This window comes from Phoca vitulina, unplaced genomic scaffold (genome assembly GCF_004348235.1).
Source record: "Phoca vitulina isolate PV1807 unplaced genomic scaffold, GSC_HSeal_1.0 scaffold36, whole genome shotgun sequence".
NCBI classification, from domain to species: domain Eukaryota; kingdom Metazoa; phylum Chordata; class Mammalia; order Carnivora; family Phocidae; genus Phoca; species Phoca vitulina.
In genome coordinates, this window is record NW_022589739.1 from 4,563,129 (window position 1) to 4,585,987 (window position 22,859).

At 45.5% G+C, this 22,859-nt stretch overlaps 1 protein-coding gene across 9 annotated transcripts in view; it reads right to left on the reverse strand.

Annotated features, from left to right (window-relative positions):
- The window catches only part of TEAD1 (TEA domain transcription factor 1), a 259,319-nt gene that overhangs the window by 5,377 nt on the left and 231,083 nt on the right, over positions 1–22,859 (reverse strand). For all 9 annotated transcript variants that reach the window (XM_032427318.1, XM_032427325.1, XM_032427324.1 and 6 more), the window contains 2 exons: positions 9,759–9,899; positions 5,284–5,436 (listed from right to left, as the gene is read on the reverse strand). In XM_032427318.1, coding sequence (XP_032283209.1) covers positions 5,284–5,436; positions 9,759–9,899 — 294 coding nt within the window. The remainder of the gene's footprint in view (positions 1–5,283; positions 5,437–9,758; positions 9,900–22,859) is intronic.

Below are 22,859 nucleotides of genomic sequence, written 5' to 3' on the forward strand. Positions count from 1 at the left end.
CCATGAATACTTAGCTCAGCATTGTTAACCAGCCGGGCTGGGGCGCAGTAACATGGACGCTGAGTAGTAGCATCATGTCAAATGATCCCTCTTTCCATTTACACAGGCTTTACCTTTCGAAATGTACTCTGAAGCATTCATCTGCTTCCCCTCTTGGTTCAAGTCACTGGACTCCAGCTCTCTCCTCCTCGTGCCTGTGGCCTTAGCCTACATTCTTATCTTGAGCGACCAGATCTGACCCAGGTCTCCACTGGACCCCGCCTGCTTCCCAGAGCCGTTCTCAGAAGGAACTTTCTAAAAACAAATCTAGCCCAACTTCCCAACAGCTTCGGTGATGCTGTTATGTGTGTGTTTTGTTTGAAGACAGCTCAGTGTCTTCAAACACTGTGAATCTGAGGGCCTAGTCCTGCACCTCGGCGGGGTGGGGCCTGCTCCCGACTCTGTCGGCTGTTTCACCCATTGTGTTTCCCTTACCCTCAAGGCATCGGAGGGTGTGGTCCCTGGCTGAAGAATAAAAACACACACATAATTTTCCCATCAGGGCACACAGTACGTCTGTAACTACACTTAGATTTGTGTGATTTTTTTTTTAAATGCCCATGTCATCCAGTGGGCTGTAAGTTCCTGAAGAACGGGGACCACATTTCCTAGTAACTAGCCTGGCACACAACAGTTGTTTAGTAAGTATGTGCCGAACGAAGGACAAGCGACAGAATAGCCAACATATAAGTAACCACATGGAGCCTGCATCTACTTAGTATGAACTGCTTCACATACATCGTCTGGTATAATATTACAACAACTCCATGAGCGGGTGCCCTGTTAGCTCCCCTCTGACAGAGAGGGAGGCCGGGGAGTGGACTGAAGGTTATACAACGAAGAAATGCAGATCTGACTTCAAAGACCTTTTTTCCTACCCACGAAGCCATGCGGCTCTAGACAAATGAATGGATATAGTAATAGATTATCTACATTTTTTTCCCTGGGTCATAAAGATTTGATTGAACACTGGTACCCACCTGCTTTCCTTCCTAGTCTTAATTCCTGCCCCTTCCCTCACAGATCGAAGACTCCAAGCATGCCTGTCTTCTGTCCTGGAGATCTCTCTCCCTCTCCCCATATGCAAAGAAATGCCATGGCATGCTGCTTCTACCTCCCGCACAGCTCTTGAATCCATCCCCTCCTCCAGCGCCACAGCCCAGGGTACCAGCGAAGCACCCGGACTCCCCCACCACAAGCCGCCCTGTCTCATCCCACTCCCGTCGGTACACAGCGGCCGCAGCAACCCTGTGAGCATCACAACTCTAACAACGCCCTCTTGCTTAAAAACCCTGATGGCCTGTATTCAACTTCCTAACTCTCAAGCCTGCAAGGCCCAGGAGCCCTGACCCCGTCTGGCTGTTCCTACGGCCAGCTACCCGCTCCTTGCTCTCCTCTCTCTCTCTCTCTCCGTGCCAGCCACACCACCCTATTTCCAGTCCTCCCACCTGCCCACCCACCTGCGGTACTTTTCTCTGCCCTCCCCGCCCAGTCATCTGGCAGGGATGCCTCCACTGTTTCTCCTTAGAGAAGCCTTCTCTGACCTCCCTCCTTGGCTCAGATACTCCTGGCATATGCTCTCTTGGCACCATGTACCGCCCTCTGCCAGCCACCAGCCACCGTTTCTTTTTGTGATTGCTTGAGGAACGCCTGCCTCGCTCAGGAGCCTCCAGGATGGCTGCCCCTCACCCCCATCTAGTTCACATCCCAGCACCTGACACTTAAGTACACACCCGTGGAAGGGCCCTCTTCTTGGTAAATCTGAAAAATGTCTGTTTATCTATCAAGGCACCTTAAACGTCAGCTTTGAACATGCCTGAGGATGCCCCCACCTCAATCCAACTTATAGGTACCTGCTCAGGTAGTTCAACTACCCTGGATGTCCAGGTGTCTGTTTCTCAAGGATACCACAGCCATGCATCTTACAGATGTATTGTAACCATTTCTTCACCTGCCTCTTTCCCCCGAGCAGGCCAAGATTTGCTATGGGATAGGCAATGTGTTTTATCTGCATCGTACTCTGGCAGCGACTATAATCTCTCCATAGTTTAGCTGAATGAATGCAAATATTCTCAATAACCTTTGAGGTGGAGCGTCAAGACCTGAGCGTTTTGTTTGTAAATGGAGGAGGAAACTGAGTTTAGAGACTTTAAATGACTTACCCAAACCAAGGTCATAAAGTAGAGTTGGGTCTTAAACCCCAGTCTTCTGATTCCATGATCATGAAATATCCTGCGAAGTGTCTTTCCTATCCTTTTAGTCTTCATTTATTTCTGTCCCTAGCTCTGTGACCTCAGGGAGGTCTAATATTCCTTATCCATAAAATGGGAATAAATATGACCTCATACTTCTGCAGTGAGAATTTCATAATATCACATTTACTAAAGATTTAGCACTGTGCCTGGAACCTCTATGATTTACCTTATTTTCTTGTAAGGTTTCTAGGAAAGAATATGTCCTATTTAACTTCTTCCCTTTTAGGCTCCAGGCCCAACACGGGGCTTGAACTCATGACCCTGAGATCAAGAGTTGCCTGCTCTAGCGACTAAGCCAGCCAGGTGCCCTAAATATGTCCTAGACTTCATGAGTAAGATTCAAAAGGAGAAAAGAAAAAAAATGTTTCTAGTAGCCTGTATGTATGTCTGAATACAACCTCCAAAGAAGACAGGAATACTTGGCCTGTAATTCAGTGACTCCCCCTCGGCCTGTCTGGATACTGTTACTAAGGCCCTGCATTTACAGGTTCACCTCAACTTCTGTATCATCCTGATGAAATCAGAGTTTAGCTCACCGACCAGTAAGGTCTGGAAGTGATCTTGCGGACACAGGCTTTGTAATCCAATCCCTAGTAAAATGCCTGCAACTACGTCCAGCAGCTGCCATTCCAACCGTGTTCGCACACCCTGCCCCTGAGGAAGAGCTGAAAAGTACTATTTCTCCTTTATCAATGAGACGATTTCATTCTCATAATCCAGGAGTGCTGGTTTAATTTCAGCTTTTCTAAAAGCTAAAATATTATTTCCAGCCGATACTTATTGACAGCCACTAATTCTTCATAGCAAAGGAATTTCTCTGGTTGCTTAATAATACATTTTGGAATTAATTTAATGCTCTCTGGACATCTAAGCTGCTTGAAGTCACATGTTCTGAAAGAGCACTACTGATTTCGTTTCATGGGTTTTGTGGCTAAAGAGACGCTTTGAATTTCTTCCAGGCCTTCTTTTCCGTGGCTATGCTCTGTGAGGTAGGGTTAGGGACTGAGGGCATAGTCCTTAAGGTGCTGAAACAGACTCAGAACTGGTTTGTAAGGACAGCTAAGACTGCTTCCACGAGAGGTGGGCTGGCCATTCACTCAGAGAGTTTGGGTTCATTCCCAAGGCTATTAACTGTCCACGTCCACACCCAGGTAGGATCCACTCACCCTCTGCCCATCTGAGCACGAGAGCCACCTGTTCCTAACTAGCAACAGAAAGCAGCTATATGTCAGGTACCCGCCAGCGCCCCAAACCGTGAACTGCTCAATTTTCACTAACGACCATTACAGAACAAGATATTAATCAATAGTAGTTAGCAAAGAACAGGTTTTCCAAAGTTTCCCCCAGATTGCTAGTTTCTCATGGACAGGCCAGAGAATCCACTGAGATTCTCTCTCAGGAATAAATGAAAATTACATGCAAGATTATCTTTTGGACAACTGTATGCCCATCACGTGTCTGTGAACTCCTGAGACTCCCTGCAGCTCATTTAGCCATCCCCTGTGGCAGTGGGGCTCCACTACCCGGGGAGCTGTAAAAATAAAACAAAAACCATGATGCTGGGTGGGCCCCACCCCCTAGGATTCTGATTTTACTTCTTTTAGCTGGGGCCCAGGCCCCAGAATTTTTAAAAGCTTCCTGGGTGAATCGGATATGCAGAAAGGATTTTAAGTTTTAAAGTTTTGTTTATTCAGTTTTTATACTTTTGTGAGAAAACTGGCTCCCAAGGGCTCTTGAAAGTTAAAAATGAAGGAATTTCATGAGCTGGACAACCCACTGGTACCTTGAAATTGACCACGGAGGGTGTATTTATACCATGGAAATGGGCGAACGCTAATAAATCAGGGTTTTGCGGGGATGTTGGGGGATAGTCTTTTTTTTTTTTTTTTAAGTAGCACACCACTGATGGTGAACTCTAGTCTCAATGGATCTAAAACCTCTGGGTAAAGAACTTCTGCTCTAAGTATTCTAGTTCTTAGTCCTAGTAACAGAATAACAAAGCAAGGCTTCAGAGGGCTGAATATTTGACCATGATATTGTCTTGTGCCCCTTTTAGCAAAACTGTTTTTAAGTTTTGTTTTGGCATTTTTCCTTCGGTTAAATCAAGGAATGTTAATTTTTTTCAAAAATGAGCCTTATGAAACCCATTACTGCATATTTTATAGGCAGATTTTTGAAGACATCACTGTTCTTATGACCTTCCCAAGTCTCCAAATGAAGCCCCCATGAGAAATTTGTTTTAAAGTTAAGTATGAGGGGACCGTACCCCACTCCCCAGCATTGCCCAGGGGAACCGGAAACTTCTCCCATCGTGGACCCTGAGCACCAACCACTGCTTATACTTTCCCTTCAGCTGTCCAAGTTTTGACCATACTTCAGCCTATGAAGGGTATTTCCTGGTCATGACATTCTATTTTAATTTCTATTTCTCGTGGTGCTGAGGGTTTGTATTTTACTATCTTAATGTGCGTTACTTCTTATAAGGCCTTGCAGTCCTTCGTGAAATGAGTCAAGGTGTATGAAGTGTGAACCCACTGACTCAGTCTGTGCCTCATCTGTGATTTGCAGACTCTGTTGCTGGGACCCAGGCGTGGCCGACACTGCAACGACGTAGGGAAATACAAACATACGTGCCTGGCTTCTATCCTCAGAGTCCCTGATCTTGTTGATCTAGGACTGCAGCCTTGGTGTCAGGCTTGCAAAAGTTCTTAAGTATTTCGAAAGTTCTCCATGCCTTTCTAACACGCAGCTGAATTTACCCACTTGAATTCCAGTTTTCCCGAGCTCAGAAAAGCTTAGTCCCGCAAGATGAGAGCCTGTCTCTTCTACAGACTTGAGCCCAAATAGAGCCCAAGCTTGCCCTGGGCGCTGTGGATTCAAATGGTGACCGACCGACAGCCTGCTTAGCACCCCTACCCCGCCACCTTCCTGTCCCCTTCCCCTCCAGCCTCAGACTGCGTCTGCCACAAGAAGAGGCAAAAACAGTTACCAATAAAATTGTGAAGTTTTCCAAAACACTGTTCATCATATATTTCTCTGGTAAGTGTTTGAGCTTGTGGATGAAATTTATCATATATTCACACATCGGGGAGCGGTTTATTCGGTACACAAATCGGCCGTTCTCGAACCTTGCATACTCCGTCTGTGAGGGGAAAAAGGAATTGAGCACGTTTACACTTCTGATTCCAAAATACATGAAAAAGCTATTGCTGTCTGAAAAAGCATTTTTCCTTTTTCAACAGGAGTCATCTACTAAATGCTGTACTATTTACATAGTTTACTTAATTTAAAAGAAATCCTATCTCCAAACTTAACGGCATACTCAGAAATCCATTATTTTTCTAGAAACCTAAAAAAAAGAAAAAGAGTGGAAACAGGATAGCTTTAAAGAGGATTGTCTAGGTCAGAAAGAAAAGAAAGCAAAGGTCAGAAAGAAATATAATCACCTACTTAGTGATTTTCTGCCTGGAAATCTGGGGGAGCAAGGCCCAGCCAATTACAATTCTTCAAAGAGCCCAGAGAAAATCCTCCTCCACCATTATAAAGGTCTCACAGGCCAACGACCAATGCAGCTAATTTCTCTACCTCAGGAAAAACGACTTCACACTGATCACGAGCTCCTGACTGTGAGTTATTTATGTCTTTAATAAACAAGGAAAAGAAAGAAAATACTCGTATTGAAGATCCCACTGAAGCACTCAGAAATAAGAAACACCCCTAGATAGCCCTGGATCAAAGAAGAATTAAAAAGGAAATTACAAACTATCTCAAGAGTAATGAAAAGGAAAATACTTGACATCAAAACTTAGGGGACCCGATGGAGCTGTACTTGGAGGAAACTTAATGAAGCAGCTTCATGAGTTCATCATTAAAGGTAAAAAAATTACAGAACTAAACCATGTCTGAAATTTAAAACAACCCCCCCTCCACAAAATAAACCCAAGTCACAAAGAAACCAAAGGAAACCACGAATAGGAAATTAATAAAGATAAAAGCTCAAATCGATGTTAAGAGAAATAAAATATGTGGGCAGAATAAATTAAAAAACTGGTTCTTTAAAAAGTCAAAACAAAATCAAGCCTTCACAAGCTTAAGAGAGAAAAGAGACAAAACCACAATTACAGTAGAGATTGGAAGATCTGTAAAAGGTTACTTCACATAACTCTAAGGCAAAAAAGCCTAGAGGAGAGGATGATTTCCCAGCAAAGTATGAATTACTAATACTGACCATGAAGAGGAAAACTCTAGTAGGTCCATTACAGTAGAAATGACCAAAAAATTTTTCAGAGACTCACCACAAAAAAGGTACAAAGACCAAATTGTTTCATCACTGAGTTTTATGCAACTCTAAAAGAATAATTACTCTCACTGTTACGCAAACGACGCCAGACCATAGGAAAAGGCAGGTGTCCCAATTCTTTTTATGAAATTGATGGACACAAAGAGATTAGAGAAAGGAACAGACTAATATCACTTAGGAGATGCAAAAATCTTATGTAGAAATAGCGAAGAGAATACATCACTTTGTCCAAAGCAGGACTTTCTTCAGGAATGAACTCGTGATGCCCACAAATTGGGAGAAAAATCATACTAAGAGATGCTGAAAAGGCATTTGATAAAATATCGGAGCTGTTACTAACAAAAACCCTAGGTACAATGGGAATAGAAAGAAAGCACTTAAATATAAAATAAAGACCATTTATAAAATCCAACAGTAAGTATATATAACCCGAAATGGCAAAACTCCAAAGCCAACTCTATGGGCAGCACTTACTACTCATCGTCCTACTTTTTTTCATGACAGTGTTGGAGGTTTTAGCAAATGGAAAGAGGTGAGAAAATAACCAAAATAGAAAAGGTGGCAAAAACATTGGAAAAGAAGAGATAAAATAAAGCCTTCTCTTTTTGCTGGTACTATAAAACCATATACATAAAAAAATCTAAGAATCTAGGGGAAAAAACCACTGGAGATAAGTAAGAGAATATGGCAAGTTGGCCAGATAAAACAAATATAAGCAAAACCCAAGAGCTTTCCTCTCTTCTAGTAATTAAAATCTAGAAATGGGAAATTGCATTAACAAATTACATAATATTTAGAAGTATATTTAACAAAAAAGGGATAAACCTGTATGTGAAAACTACAAAATCTTATTAAGATGGAAATGCATACAGGTTCTCAATTGGAAAGATTTAGTATTGGTAATGTATCGATTTATCTCAAAATAATGTCTAAATCTAGTACAATTCGAACTAGATTGATCAAGCGAGGATTTTGGTTTTCTTTATTTTTTTTTAAGTTACCTCCTTTTTTGGAAGAATAAATGCTGTTTACTAGCCTAGAAAATATATGGAAAACAATAGCCAGATTGACTTGCGTCAGCAGAAGTAAAAATGTGCTATAAAACCACTGTAATCAAATCAACATGGGATTGGGACATGTCAAGATAGGCAGGGGGGAATCAGAGAGACTCCAGGAATGGCTCCCAGGATATGCAGTAACTGAAAGGAGACAGATCTCAGATCTACTCAGTGGGAAAAGGATGAATTATTTAATAAATGGTTTCGACACAAACGCCTGTGTATCTGGAAGAAAACAGAAGCGGACTCCCAATTCACACCAAATGCAGAAGTAGTACATTCTAAGTGAATTAAAAACTTAATTATAAAACTCCACCTGCCACACTCACACTACCTTATCCATGAAAATTCCTGGGACTTCATCAAAGGCAACCTTTTCCCGCTCCCTGAACTTACAGAAGGCTTTTGGTGTGTTACTGGAGGACATGACGAAAAAAAGAGTTCGGAATCTGGGAAACTGAGTAACTTGCCCGGTACGTCTCATCCAGGCGGGAGGTCCAGCTCTGGTGAGCCCTGACAATGTGGCTACTCAGCAGCCATGCCTACCAGGAACATTCCACATTCCCAACCACTGACAGGTAACTGTGCTCCCTCCTTCTCCGAGAATTTGGGAGGTCATCTGGGCTGCAGGCCTCCCAGGCCCATCTCCTAACAAGGCCACCTTCTCACCTACCCTCTCCTTGGGCTTCCCAGACATGCGTTGAGCCAGCTCCCCTCCTCTCACATCCATTTTTGTCCTCTGCTGGTGTCTCCCTTCTACTCACCCCAGGGCTGTGTACTGCTTCCCAAATTTAAACCCTTATTCCTGTGCTGTTGCTACTCTCTCTCTGCACCTAGTTCTCCATTCCCATAGCTTTAACGATCCTTAACGTTGAGGATTCCTGATCGGTAGTCTCAGTCTTTACCCATCCTCCAAATTCTCGTCTTGCATCCAGAATCATCCCCTGACTGTGTGCTCTTGAGCACCTTCCTTCCTTTTCTCTGTTGGTGGCAGCACTGTCCTTGCAAACACAAAACGTGTGACCTCTGACTCTTCCTCCTCATGGGTTTTTAATATCCAGTGAGTTTCTAAGTTCCATTCAAAATGTCTTACTGGATGCCCCCTGCTACCGTTTCAGTGAAGCTCAGGATGCCTAAGCTCCTGTCGACCATCTAGTCCACCCTCTTCTATCCTCTCTGGCTAGCGTCACCTCCTAAACACCATTCTCGGGAGGCCCAGCCTGTGCTCAGGAAGCTACAAGGGCCTCCAGCACCCCAGGGCCTCACTGTTCAGCCCCAAGTCTTAAAACCCACACACTCGCTCCCGCCCTCCTCCCTCCTCCCCAGCCCCTCCTCTCTCTCTCTCTCTCTCTCTCTCTCGCCTCGGCACCAAGTCTGCCACACTCAGGCTAGGCTCTGGGACCTGCAAGCTCCAGGACCACCGTGAACCAGAGCTGCTCACTGAACACAGATCGACTAGAGGATGGGCAGAAGACACTGGAAAATTCAACTTTACATGGAAAGTTAACTGCAAAACATTATTCACACCAAGCAACCCACCCTGGTAAAAAGAACATGCGTTTTTTGACAGGGAGGGAGGCCATGAAATATAAAAACTATGTATAGGTATTTGACCCCAGTATGTGCTGTCATCTGTTTAAAAGGATTAAAGGAGTGGAAATGGCAAAAGTACCACCACCATTTGAGGTGTCAGGTTTTACAGAAGGCAGGTGCCAATCAGCTGAATCTCACTTCGGCTGTTCTCTACAACGCCTGCAAGTGCCCTTGGACCTGGGGGTGGGGAGGGCACCATCCGGTGGGTGGCAGGGTCTGTGTGTACCCGCTTCCACAGCGGGCACCCCCATGACACCTCGGGCCGGACTGAATGCTGCTGGCCGCACAAGGCAGGGGGACCAGTCAGGGAGGCCTGGCATGGGGCTTCCTCCCTGCCTTCTTCCAGTCGCTTTCAGACCGTTCTGTCGCCTCAGAAGTAACAGGGGAAAGCGGTGGGAGAAAGGGAGAGGAGGAGATGCCAAAAAGGTAAAACTCTCCGCCCCCATATAAAGTCGAAAGGAAGGCAACAGTCTGCCCCTGAATGAGGACTTCGGGGGACAGAGGCCTACTTACCTCTACTTTTTCTACTACTTGCTTCCCAAATGAGCATACTTTGGTGGAACAGGTGACTGTCATATTTTCAGAACTCTCATACTGACTGGTTACACCGTAAAAAGCCCCGGCATCGTCCTGAATACTGCAGTTTAGGTCGGCCTGTTGGGAAGGAAACGGAGGTGGGGGTTATCCTCTTGTGGCCGGAGTCATGGCAGCGACCGACCGGTGAGCGGCAGGCTAGGACGTCCGACCGCTCGGGCCGAGGGGAGGGCAGGCGTGGCTCGAGGAGGCGGTGAGGTGATGCTCATCCAGAAACAAGTTCCATGGCCCACTGGTCACTTTCTGAAGAGCACGCTAACTCCAGCAGTCTCCCCTTGAACAATGGCAATGTGACGCACACCTACTTCAGTTTGCTTTCTTGTGTTCAGTATAGAATAATACTGTACCCTTGTTAGAAAAGATCCGTGAGGCCTCTGCAATGTGTGCAGAAAGCAGTATATGAATGGGGTTCATAGTCACTAATCTGTAGATATATTTAAAGATTATTTATTTACTTGAGAGAGAGAGGAGAGTGGAGGGAGGGGGAGAGGGAGAGGGAGAGAATCTCAAGCAGACTCCGTGATGAGTGCAGAGCCTGACGTGGGGCTCTATCCCACGACCCTGAGATCACAACCTGAGCTGAAATCAGGAGTCAGTCGCTTAACCAACTGAGCCACCCAGGCGCCCTAATCTGTAGATATACTTAAAAGAATGGGAGATCTAGAGCTGACTGGCCATTTGTTATAGATGTAAAAACAGAAACTTTTCATTACAAATTACAGCATCCAGAAGGGAAATGGTTCCTAGTAAAGACTGGCTTATAAAGATGCTAAATAATTCATATTTCCCACTCATTTAAGGTATCTGATGATTACCTACTATGTGAGGTTCATGCTAAACACTATATAGGACTACAAACGGGAGCTATGTACCTAAAATAGCGATAACGGAGATAGAAACAGTACCACATCAAAGGTGCTCAGAGTCCAGACAATGGAAGGCATGCTTTTAGCCAGAGGTATTACTAATGGGATGGTTACGATGTGCAGAGATGGGCTGAGGGGACACTGGGGGCAGAAGGGGCCTCAGGTGCCTCCTTCCAGCGGCAGCGCAAGGACTGAGGCCACTGGGAAAAGTGAGTTTGGAAATGCAGCCAGGACCCAGGTTGTGGAGGGCTGGAAAAGGGGTGTGGATTGCATGCTGCAGGAAATGGGGACTCTCGGGAAGTTCTGGCACAAGGAGGTGAGGTGATAGGAGTTGTGTTTCAGAGGTAGAGGTCTCAGTGTGGGATAGCGTCCACTGCAGAGGGAGGCTGGGAGGCCATGGCAGTGGCCGGACCCCTGATGGATGGCTCCCTCCTCTCCAACACCTACCAACCTGCTCTCGCACACCAGGCACTGGGTGTGGAGCCCGGGGTCAGAGTGAGCAAGACCTGGGCCAGTCCCTACTGCCATGGGCTCGCAATTGAGTAGGAAGGACATCACCATAGGGATGAGCACTCCTGAAAGACGCAGAAAGGGCCATGAGAACCAACCTTGGGGTCGGGGAAGCTTTCAAGGATGAGGCAGCTCAGATCCAAAGGAAGGAGCACTGACTGAGGCAGGTGGACGTGCCCTGAGTATGTATAAAGGGCACATAACCAGAAACGAGGCCAAGAAAAGGCTGGGATCAAGGGAGCAGGGGAGAGAGGGTGGCAGGAGAGGCAGGAGGGTTTGGGTCTTATATCCTAAAACCAAGGCATAGATCTGCATTCCTAAGAGGCACCGTGAGCACAGCCTGGAGATGACTCTGGAAGAGCTCACAGGCAGACAGGTCAGGAGGTCAAGAGAGCAGTCCAGACAAGGGCCGGTGTCTGTATTGCCGTGGGGACTGGAGAGGGACAGGGGGACCTGCCACACGATCGAGGCCACAGTTTGTGAGGTCTGGCACATTCTGACCAGCTGATCTTAAAACCTTGATGTGCACTAGCCACTAGGAAGACCTGAGTCATCCTATATATATTTTTAATAAGGATCTGCATTTGAATTTCCTTCTTGAATCGAGTATCAAGAAAACGTCCCTTTTCTGAGGCAAAACTTCCCACTTTCTGGCTTCAAATAAAAAGAACCATAGGCTTTATATTCCCCCTTTGCCAAGAAATTCAAAGCTAAATTCAGTGCTCAACTACAGTAATTACCTATCCCAGGTACTTCTAATAGCTACTAACAACTGGTGTACAGCTCCTTCTACTGGATTACAATCTGCTTTTACTTGTCCTTGTCCACTTTTATATTGCCCATAAAGGTAGTAACACTCCCTCACATTTTGCTTTTTGGAATTTTATGGGGCACCCATTGTAAATAAATAAAAATACCCAGGTGTACATTTTTCTCACATTTGAAGGTTTGATGTCGGCTCTGTGAAGAGCAGGGTAGCAAGAAATGATGATGTCTGAGCCTGACTGCGATCTGCACCTGACCTCCCTGGGGTCTACTGAGCTCCAGCTGCCAGAGAAGGTTACCCATGTGTCCTCCATGCACAGGAATTCTGGACCCTGACCCGGCATTATGTCCAGCTTTCCAGGGCAGCCACCACCTGGCGTGCACTCAAAGTGGACCTCCAAGGGGCACCTGGGTGGCTCAGTCAGTTAAGCATCCGACTCTTGGTTTCAGCTCAGGTGGTGATCTCAGGGTCGTGGGACTGAGATCCGTGTTGGGCTCCGTGCTCAGTGTTGAGTCTGCTTAAAATTCCTTCTCTCCTCTCCCTTTGTGCCCCGCCCCCTGTGTTCGCTCTCTCTCTCTCAAATAAATAAATCTTAAAAAAAAAAAAAAAAAAAAAAGTGGGCTTTCAAGAACCACTGCTTTGTTCTGCCACCAGCCGAGAACACGTGGCTCTGAGAAGGAGCTCAGGTACTTTTCGGTGGTGAGATTTATGCTCTCATAATGGTGGTATAACTTGTGCCAACAAGTTTTTGTTTTTTTGTTTTTGTTTTTTTTTAAACTAAAAACACACATGTGGTAAGTAAAAAAAAAAAAATCAAACTGGAAAAAGAGTGTACATTTTATTTCTACCCCTGAACTTGCTAACCTCCCTACTGGTGACCCATGTTTACTGTTTCTCAAGTGCCCTTTTGGAGATAGCTAGCACTTAGATACACAAGCATCTACATCCCCTCTTTTTTGCACAAAAAGTGGCACTCTTCGAAACCTTGCTTTAAAATAGAATATACAGATATTATATAGACTATATTTAGATATAGAGATATAGATATATAGCTACGTCCTAGAACTCATATAGTACTGATATGGAGTATCAGTTTTGAAAAGAACAGCCATTTAAAAACCTAGGTAGTCCCACATTTTAGTGGCCGCATGCTATTCCATGACACAGACGCACCCTAATAATTACCATGTGCTCTACTGATGAACATTTCGGTGCTTCCCAACATGGATGCAATAATGAGTTTAGGTGCAGCAGGAAAGGTGCATTAGGGTCCTGGGATCGAGCCCCGCATTGGGCTCCCTGCTCAGCAGGAAGCCTGCTTCTCCCTCTCCCACTCCCCCTGCTTGTGTTCCCTCTCTCACTGTCTCTCTCTCTCTGTCAATTAAATAAATAAAATCTTAAAAAAAAAATACTTCTACTTTTCCTTTTCCTCAACTTTAAAAAGTTTCCAGCATTGAAAGGGTTTTAATGGGCTATAAATAAACGGAGAGTGAATATTTTAACAAACTCATTATTTTTGATACATCCAAGTTGTTTTGAAAGCCTGGTGAACATTTAAAAGCAGTCTGGTGTTGGATGCCGCGGCGCCGCCCGCCGCTGCGCGCTGGTGATGGGTATTGAGGAGGGCACGTTCTGCATGGAGCACTGGGTGTTATGCACAAACAATGAATCATGGAACACTACATCTAAAACTAATGACGTAATGTATGGGGATTAACATAACAATAAAAAAAAATAAAAAATAAAGCAGTCTGGTGTTTTTGGTGTGAGTGGGGCGGGAAAGAGCATGGGGGGTGGGGGGAGTCAGGGGGAGAGGCAACAGAACAGGCTACTTCTTTTAAACCACCGACCTCCACTTATGTCAGTGATATAACCAGGAGGGAGGTTTCTTCAGAACGGCAGGTCCTGGTCCCTAGGCACAATGCTTTCTTGTTCGCCCGTTTTTCAAATGCTCCATTTTTTCCTTTATTCAGTTCGGTGACATTAACGTAAACTAACTCGGACACTTAAACCCCGAAGCAAGCACAGAAGTGAACAGACAAGATCATCCGTCCCTATACACAATCGGAAAATGTTAATGAAGCTTAGAATGGTATTTGCCGTAATGGGATGTTAGCACAATTGCTGGAAATGTCCACAGCCTCCGTGCTCCCGTCTCTCTGTGTCTCCGTGCTTAAGTGATGCTGGTGAAAAGCCCCTGTCCCGCTGCGGCAGCACACTGCGTAGACACCACTGGACCGGATTCATTTTTAAGACCCTTTTCTTTATTTGGCAAAATTATTTCAAGAATAACCAGCGCTCTGTTTCACGGTTTTAAACGTTAAACACAAAAACTCCCGAAGTGGTAAGAGAATGACAGAACTGAAATAACTTAAGTTCTGTTTTCCCATCTTCCTAACGACTGTGCTATCACGGCTCGTTTCCCCATCTACTGTTTAACTGCGGGAAGCAGCGGGAGCTGCGGCTCACATGACTCTAGGGACAGACACAGGGCTGAGTCCCCATGTGCCATTAAAGAGTAAGTAACACAACGGCTAAGTAACAGAAGTGTGCTAATCTGAAGCATATACACGTGCATATATGAAATAAAAACGCTAACTTCACCAACTGTTTAGGACTCAGGTCAACAAGATTTTTTCTTTCTAAGAGTATTTTATCAATGGCATTGTTTAGAACTGTGGGCACATGGTGATAATAAAAATGAGAACAGATTTTTAGAGGGCTTTGCCGTCTAAACTTCTCTAAGACCATGGGCATCCTTACTGCCTGCACCTGGGCAGACCAGCCCCACCATCTTACCTTTGGTTCACCACTGTCCCTTAGAATTTCCAAAATAATTTTCATTAGTTTTAACTGGGAATGAACGATCTGTAGTTTTAATGACAGGAAGTATCAAAAATGAAGCTATTTAAATATATACATTATGAAAACCTCAGAAATTAGCTCAATAAATTATGAGTTCTGCAGTTACGGAAGTTAACTTTTTTTTTACATAAAATTAAATGACATGCATTCAGAGAAATGCACAGGTCACAAGTTTACAATTCGATTAACTTTCATAAAGTGAACACACCCATGTAACCAGCACCCAGATGAAGAAACAGAACAGAAGCCCTCCCACCCATGCTCTCTTCCAGTTCAATCACCCCCATATCTCCCAGAGGTGATCTTGAGGCTAAACACTGTACATTAGTTCTGTCCGGTGTTTTGAACTTTAAATAAATGGAATCACAGTGTTGACTCCTTCGTCTTCAGTTTCATATGCTCAGCATCGTAGTATGAGATTCATCCATGCTGCTGTATGTAGCTCATTCACCCTTGTTACTACAGAGTATTCCACCGAATAAAAAATACCATGATCCATTCATTCTACTACTGATGGGTACTGGTGATGTTTCCAAATTGGACCGATCATGAGGAGTGCTACTCTGTAGGGGTGCCTGGGTGGCTCAGTTGGTTGAGCATCCAACTCCTGGTTTTGGCTCAGGTCATGATCTCAAGGTGGTGAGATCAAGCCCCATGTCGGGCTCCATGCTAGACGCAGAGGCTGCAAGATTCTCTCTCTCCCTCTGCCCCTCCCCCACACTGAAAAAAGAGTGCTACTCTGTATATCCTTGCATAGACTTTTGATGAACATGCATATGCATTTCTGTTGGGTGTTTCCTGGAGTGGAACCACTGGGAAATGAGGACCATGTACATTTTAGCTTCCATTTAGATAAGAGGGACAGATGCTTTTTGAATTATCTTACTTTTCCTTTTAAAGATTTTATTTATTTATTTGACCGAGAGAGAGAGACAGAGAGGGAACACAAGCAGTGGGAGAGGGAGAGGGAGAAGCAGGCTCCCCATTGAGCAAGGAGCCCAATGCGGGGCTTGATTCCAGGACCCTGGGATCATGACCTGAGCTGAAGGCAGACGCTTAACAACTGAGCCACCCAGGCGCTCCCTTTTCTTTTTTTTAACAGTTGAGAAAACTTTAATTATTAGTATAAATTTAACAGGTTAGTTTTTAAAAGGCTTCTCAACTAACAGTAAATAACCAATTTGCTATTACAACTGCTCTGCAATTACTCTTGAACATGGAAAATAATCATGTAGCCATCCAACCATATCACAGCTGTTCTTCGGGAATTTTCTAGGAGGAGGTATTGATGTGAAAGATAATCATCTGTCAGCTGAGGATGTTACAATTATCCCAGAAAGAAATGCATTCCCTGGGCTCCCATGGAGCAAGGTAATATCAAAGAAAGAATTGCTAGCATTGAATCAACAACAAAGGAGGCAAACTCTGTGATGAGCCTGAGATTTGCACTGAGTTCATTACCCACCCTCTCGACTCATTTTTCCCAACTGAAAACTCAGGGCAAACCTATTTCATACAGTTCTGAAGGCAAGAAAATAAGAAAGAATGTGCTGGTATCAGAGTTACAAACTATTTCTGCCTCATCAGCTTTTATCTGACCATGGGATAGTTTCTAAAAGCAAATTAATATAAAAATCCAAGAGACAGCGAGTCCCAGCAAACTTATCTTCCCAACAAATCCCAAATTCAAACCATATTCTATCCTTTCCTTTGGGGACAAGAACGCCTAAAATGGTTATGGGCCAGGCTCTGAAGTGTTAAACACACGCACGTGCACACACACATGCAAATGTGGCTGGGGAGGGAAGTCCAAACAGGCCCCTCTAAGGAGTCTTGGCCCATTTTGCCTTAGAATAGAGACCCAAAAATGAACTGGGTTTAGAGGCCAACTCTCTCCTACTACCAAATGCAGGAATCCTTTCTACAGTATACTCAACTGTGCTGCCTTCGGGCTAAGTATCTTTAGATACAGGAAAACCACTGATTTAAGAAACTACTATGTGCTGGGCAGACTTGTTAAGCTCTTTCTCCTGCTGTATTAGTTTTCTATTGGCTGCTTTAACACATGGCCACAAATTAAGTGGCTTAAAACAACACAAATTGATGATCTTACACTTGTGCAGGACAGACTTCGACACTGGTCTCCCCAGGTTAAGGTCAGCGTCCTGGCAGTGCTGCGAGCCTCTCCGGAAGCTCTAGGGGTTGGGGGGTGCTTTCCTTGCTTCCTCCAGAGTCTGGAGGTCACCCACATTCCTTGTCTCTGGGCCCCTCCCCGCATTTTCAAAGCCTGTAACAGAAGGCTGGGTCCTTCTCTGGCTGCCCACTGTCATCTCTCCCAGGCCCCCCTCTTCTGCTTTTAAGGAACCTGGTGATTACTCTGGGCCCACTCAGATGATCCAAGATACTCTCCCTAGCTGCTGATAAGCAACCTTGATTCTCCTTTCTGTGCAATATGACATATTCACAGATCCCGTGGCTAAGGTCTTGGATGGGACTCTGCCGCCACACCCCTCAAGTTGCAACTGGCTTCCCTGTAATTTGCATCTAGAGCTCTGCCTTCTGGAATCACACAGACTCCAGAACACCTCTGTTGGACAATTCTGCAATTTTCGTTCATTTCCCCCTTACTCTTACCTGTCCTCTTCCCCTTCTCACCGACAAGGTTCTTCGGGCCCTGTCTGCTTCCCCAGATTCAAGTTCTACACTTCTCTTGATTAAACCCCACCCTGATTTCAGACTTCCCTTCCAGCTAGTCCAGATACTTGTGAATTCTGACTTTTCGTCTGTCCTTATTGTCTCCCAGCCCTCTGACCGACCGCATGGACAGCAGAGACTTCCTGGAGTCTCTTTACCCACAGAGAAGACCTGCTTCGTGAAGCCGCCCGGGTGACGGGAAGAGATCATGCAGAGGAGACACAGTGTAGCCGTGAACAACACTGACGACCGCTCCTAGTAACTGGGTGATTTAAAACACACCCCAGGACAGATACAGCCATCGACAGATATGTGACCCCATAAAAATGGTGGTTCATAATCAATAAACAAAAACAGTCCCCACAGAGCCCGTGTGAGCCTCGGTCCACAAGGATCAGGTGTGCGGACAGCTACAACGATGGCTTTTTCCAAAGAGCAAAAATCAGCTTTTTGCAAAAAAAAACTTTTTCTGACCTGTGAGTTTATGATCAGTCTTATGTCTTGTGTATAATTGCTCAAACAAGCACAAAATTACCATCTTTCCCACAAAGAGATGATTAGAGAGGTTACAGAATTCTTCCTGGAAATAAAAAAGAAGGCAATCGTTAATACAAGTGTGTTGAATCAATTAAAGACTTCAGGGTCTACTTGCGGGCAAGTCCTGGAAATCGATACAAGGTCAAAGTAGAAGCGGGTCCCAGTGCCAGCCAGAGAAAGCGGACTGCATCAGACAGCGAAGAACCAAGAACAACAAAAAACGGCAACATCAAATTTTCCTGAAACCTTCCCTCAACCCTCCTTGTCTCACACTCCTCAAATGAAACCTTCCCTCAACCCTCCTTGTCTCACACTCCTCAAATGCAGCGGAGGAGACTCTGGATTCGTTTCTGCTCTATTACTTCTCATTCCGTGAGCCCATTTATTCACATGTCTGTTCCAATGTTTAATTTTATGTTCCTAGAATTTGAAATAAAAAAGCAGTATACTTCAAAGAAATGATCCTTCCCATTTTATGGGTGAGGAAAAATGAGGCCGAGCCCTGTTAAGCAGGATGCAGAGTCCTCAGAGGGGAGGGCGGGGCCCGGGGGTCGTCCGTGCAGAGCCCCAGGGCTCTGGAAACCGGGCTCCTGGCGGTGGCTGAAGGCCCCGGCCCCCGCCGGGAGCACTACAGCTGCCAACCCAAAAAGCCGAGGCTACGGGTCCCGCAGGAGCGGCGCTGGGCTGAGGACAGACACTTTGCCACGGGCTTCAGACGGAGAAAGCCTGCTGGCTCGGAGAGTCAGCAGATTAGCCCACAGGCAGGGGAGAAGGCAGGGGCAGCGGGTCAGGGAAGGAGGAAGCAGCTGGACACCCCCTTCCCACGCAGGCCTCCCTTCCACCCCGAGGGCTTGGAAGAGGCTGGGTGGGAATGGCTTGGATGCAGAAATGAAAACATCAAGAGGACCGTCCCTGACAAGAGACAGTCTAATAGGCACTGATGGAGGCAAGGAGACGCGGGCCTTTTCAAACCACCACTTTGAACCTCTCCTCTTCATCCTCTCTGAGCTATGATCAAAGGACCAAGATTTCAAATTGTGAAGCAATTTTTTCCAATGGCAGCATCTGGCTCCTTGGCAGGCAGCACTGGGAGCTAGGCCCTGTTGTGGGCGGCCGTCCAGGCCTGCCACATGGCCAGGCTCGGCCGGGCAGGGCACCACGTGGGCCTGCAGCTGCTCCCACAGACGCCAAAGGACAATCGCTCTGCACTGGGCAGTAAGCCGGCAGGCGGGCGGGCAGGCGTAGCCCGGGAGGCAGTGCTGGGCACCGGGGGTGGGGGGCTTGAGCACTCATTTGCATGCATCTGCCCCCCTGGCCCAGACCCCTGAAGCCAGCCTCCCCCCTTGGCATCAGAAGACTGGGGTGGGGGAATTTCGCTGGGATGACCATGCGACAACTCCCCAACAAGGCAACCTGCACCGGGGGGCGAGCGATGAAGCAAGTCTTTGAATACGTTCACTTCGGACCATTGTGCCCTTGGGACCATTGTGCCCTTGCCCAGCACAACGGGACAGCAGCTGTAGGGCTCCTGCCACAGCTGTTTTAAATAGAATAATAGGAATAAACTCAGCCTCGCTCTTCAAGTTACTTTCCACTAATTATGGCATATATTTACATCTGCAAAATAAAAGATTTTAAAAAAACACCACCAAGAGCCCCTTTATTGTGCAGATTGGCACCCCTATTTGAATTTCATAAACATTTAGTACTTCAAAGAATCTTAAAAGCTTGCTTTAATTACAATATGCACTGCTTGAAAGGCTGGCTGTTTGCATTGCAAATTCCTACAAATACCAGCATTCATTTTTTAAAAAATTCAATTGATATCACCCACACAACTTCAGGTAACTAGCACTGGTGACTTCACACAGTAGCTGGGATGAAAGAGACAAGGTCTCAGCCCCACGGACAAAGCAGCTGCTGCAGGGGGCAGTTCTTTCCAATGGAGGCAGTTAATGAGTCCTGGGCTCCCCGCTGAGCTAGCCCTGCACACGTCACATTCATCAGGTGTATGAACACCGGCCGCCAGACACCACCCTTTCCAAATCGGAAACAGGACCTTTTTCTGGTTTGGAGGTTCTGTGCAAGAAAAGTCCTATAGAGAATGACAACAGATCAATTAACAAGTGTAGAGTTGCCAAATAAAATACAGGACACCCAGTTACATTTGATTTTTAGATAAACAACAAACTTTTTTATTATCTGTGTGTCCCAAAGATTGCATGGGGCCTATGTGCACTAAAATAGTGTACGTTGTTTACCTGAAATTCAAATGTAACTGGGTGGCCTGTATTTTTATTCGCTAAATCTGGCACCTCTAACTAACAAGTCATGTTTACCAAAAAGAGTAACAAAAATTGGGACTTACTCTCAAATCTCATCACTGTAAGAAGACATTTTCTGCTCAAGATATTTTAAGAGAAAAATGAAGATGCCAAATAATACATGCAGCATGATGTGGAGAACAAAGGCAAAAGAATAAAATTAAATTTCCCTACAACTCACAGCCCATTGACAAGTCCTTGAGACAGGTAGAGTGATCTTCCTCTAGAAACTTTACCGCCTCGATGTTAATAGTTGGCTAAGAGCAAAAGGCAATCTTAGCCTAACATTCGTCCGACTTCCAGGATCCTGTAAATCTACTTTATAACATGTAAAAATTCCTTTGGAAACTTCCTTTATCTCTACCTTCCCTCTCCCCCCAAGATATATGTTAGCAATCATCCTCCAAGCATATGGCCCATTGATACATATCTGGAGGGTCACATGACTACGGTTTTATTAGGCAGTAATAAATGGCCATTTCCTAACAACAGCTAGCCCCTCAAGGTCCTGGAAACCTTCCAAAATTTCTTAGAGACTTTCACTATCCCTCACCCCCCTCCCAAGTTGAACGTATATAATCAGCCATCCATCATAACCTCAATGCAACTCTTTCTGCCCACGGGTCCTGTCCCCGTGCTTCAATAAAACCACCCTAATTTGGAGCACCTGGGTGGCTCAGTCAGTTGGGTGTCTGACTCTTGATTTTAGCTCAGGTCAGGATCTCAGGGTTGTGGGATCGAGCCCCGAGTCAGGTCCATGCTCAGCAAGGAATCTGCTTAAGATTCTCTCTGTCCCGCTCCCTCTGCCCCTCCCCCGCCTGTGCACCTGCACACACACGCAGGCGCCCGCACCCTCTCTCTCTCAAATAAATAAAATCTTAAAAAAAAAAAACCCCACCCTATTTACATCCAAGACATCTCAAGAATTCTTTCTTGACTGTTCACTCCAAATCCCAACATTTGCACATCAGAGCATAATTCTTTTTAGTGAAATCAAATGATGTATAATGTTTGTAGATACATGTAAAAAGTCCAGAAGGATACATGGGGAAATCTCAGTTTTTCTTCTATGGTCTTTTGATCTCCTTGGACTATTTGTAATAAGCTTATATTGCTCTTGTAAGGTAAAAAGAAAATTAAAATGGGGTGGGTGGGTAGGATGTACTTTGGATCTCCACCTGCACAGGGAGGAAGGATCTCATATACCACCAAGGGCCTAGATCTAATTTTAGACAATTGACCAAGACCCCTGAGGGGTTTATGACTATGTCCAGATAATCCACTTATTCCTTGCAAACCTGGGTCTGGAAATAAGAACCAACCGGATAGTGCTACCTTGGTTCTTTCCTTCTCGGGCTTTTCTTGAGGTATGGTTACAGAGGAGCTAATCATGCCGCCATCAAGGGGCAAGTACTGGGAAGTGCAAATGCATCATCATGTGTTTGCTTGCCCCTGGACCTCGGATTAGCACGAACAGTGGCTTAGCATCTCAGCCTGTAACCATGGCAGGGAGTGGAGTTAAACAGCTCCACCCAGGAAAAGATGGAGCCCTGACCTTGGCTTTGTTAGCAACCACTGAGCCAAATGACCCAGGACAGAAAGCATTAGAGGAACATCTGTCAGACGGATTCTCCCAAGAGGTTAAGCGAACTTCCAATTCACATTCTGCCTAGATATGTGCAAGCGTTCAAGTTAGAAAAAAAAAAAATAGAAAGCATCCATACTGTGACTGAGGTTAAGGGATTAGGGGAAAAGCAGAGTGAGCTTCTGCTCCCACTTTCTAGGCTGTCCTGTTCTGCCTTATGTCTTCAGGTGGATTCGGAAAGTCTTTTAAATACAGTGATGGCCCCAGAGATCAACGTTTCCACCTCAACCCTCACCATTCTCCAAGTTCTAGAAGGCCCAGCGGCCATGGGGACCTTCTAATGCCTCCCAGTAGGATTCCTTGTCTCTGAACATATGTCCACTTGCCCTGAACTCCTTCCCACTCTCCTTCCACTGACCAAATTCTTTCAAGATTCCACTCAAATGCCAGGTCTTTGTAAGGCCTTCTGGAATGTTCTCAGGACAAAAGGGTTCCTTCTACCTCTGTGCTCCCACCTTTCCGTCACAGCTCCTATCCCACAGTGCTGTCACTTACCCGCCTGTGTGTCTGCCATCCCCTACCAGACCCTAAGCTGTGCCTCTTACTCGGGTCTGTTTTCCCAGCTCCAGCTCTCTAGGATCGAAGTAGAGTTCACTGAATGTTGACTGAATGACTCACTAGTGATATGTATGTTTATTACTAATGCAAATGATGAAACTATTTCTATAAGAACCTAATGAACTCCAGAGATAGCCTGGAAAAGGTTTGGTGTGAATCTCTCAAGGTGTCCTCCCTGGCTTCGGTACATTCCTTCAGAAGCATCACTCAATAAATTATCAGGTGCTTCCTCTGTCGGCACACGATGTCCGAGCT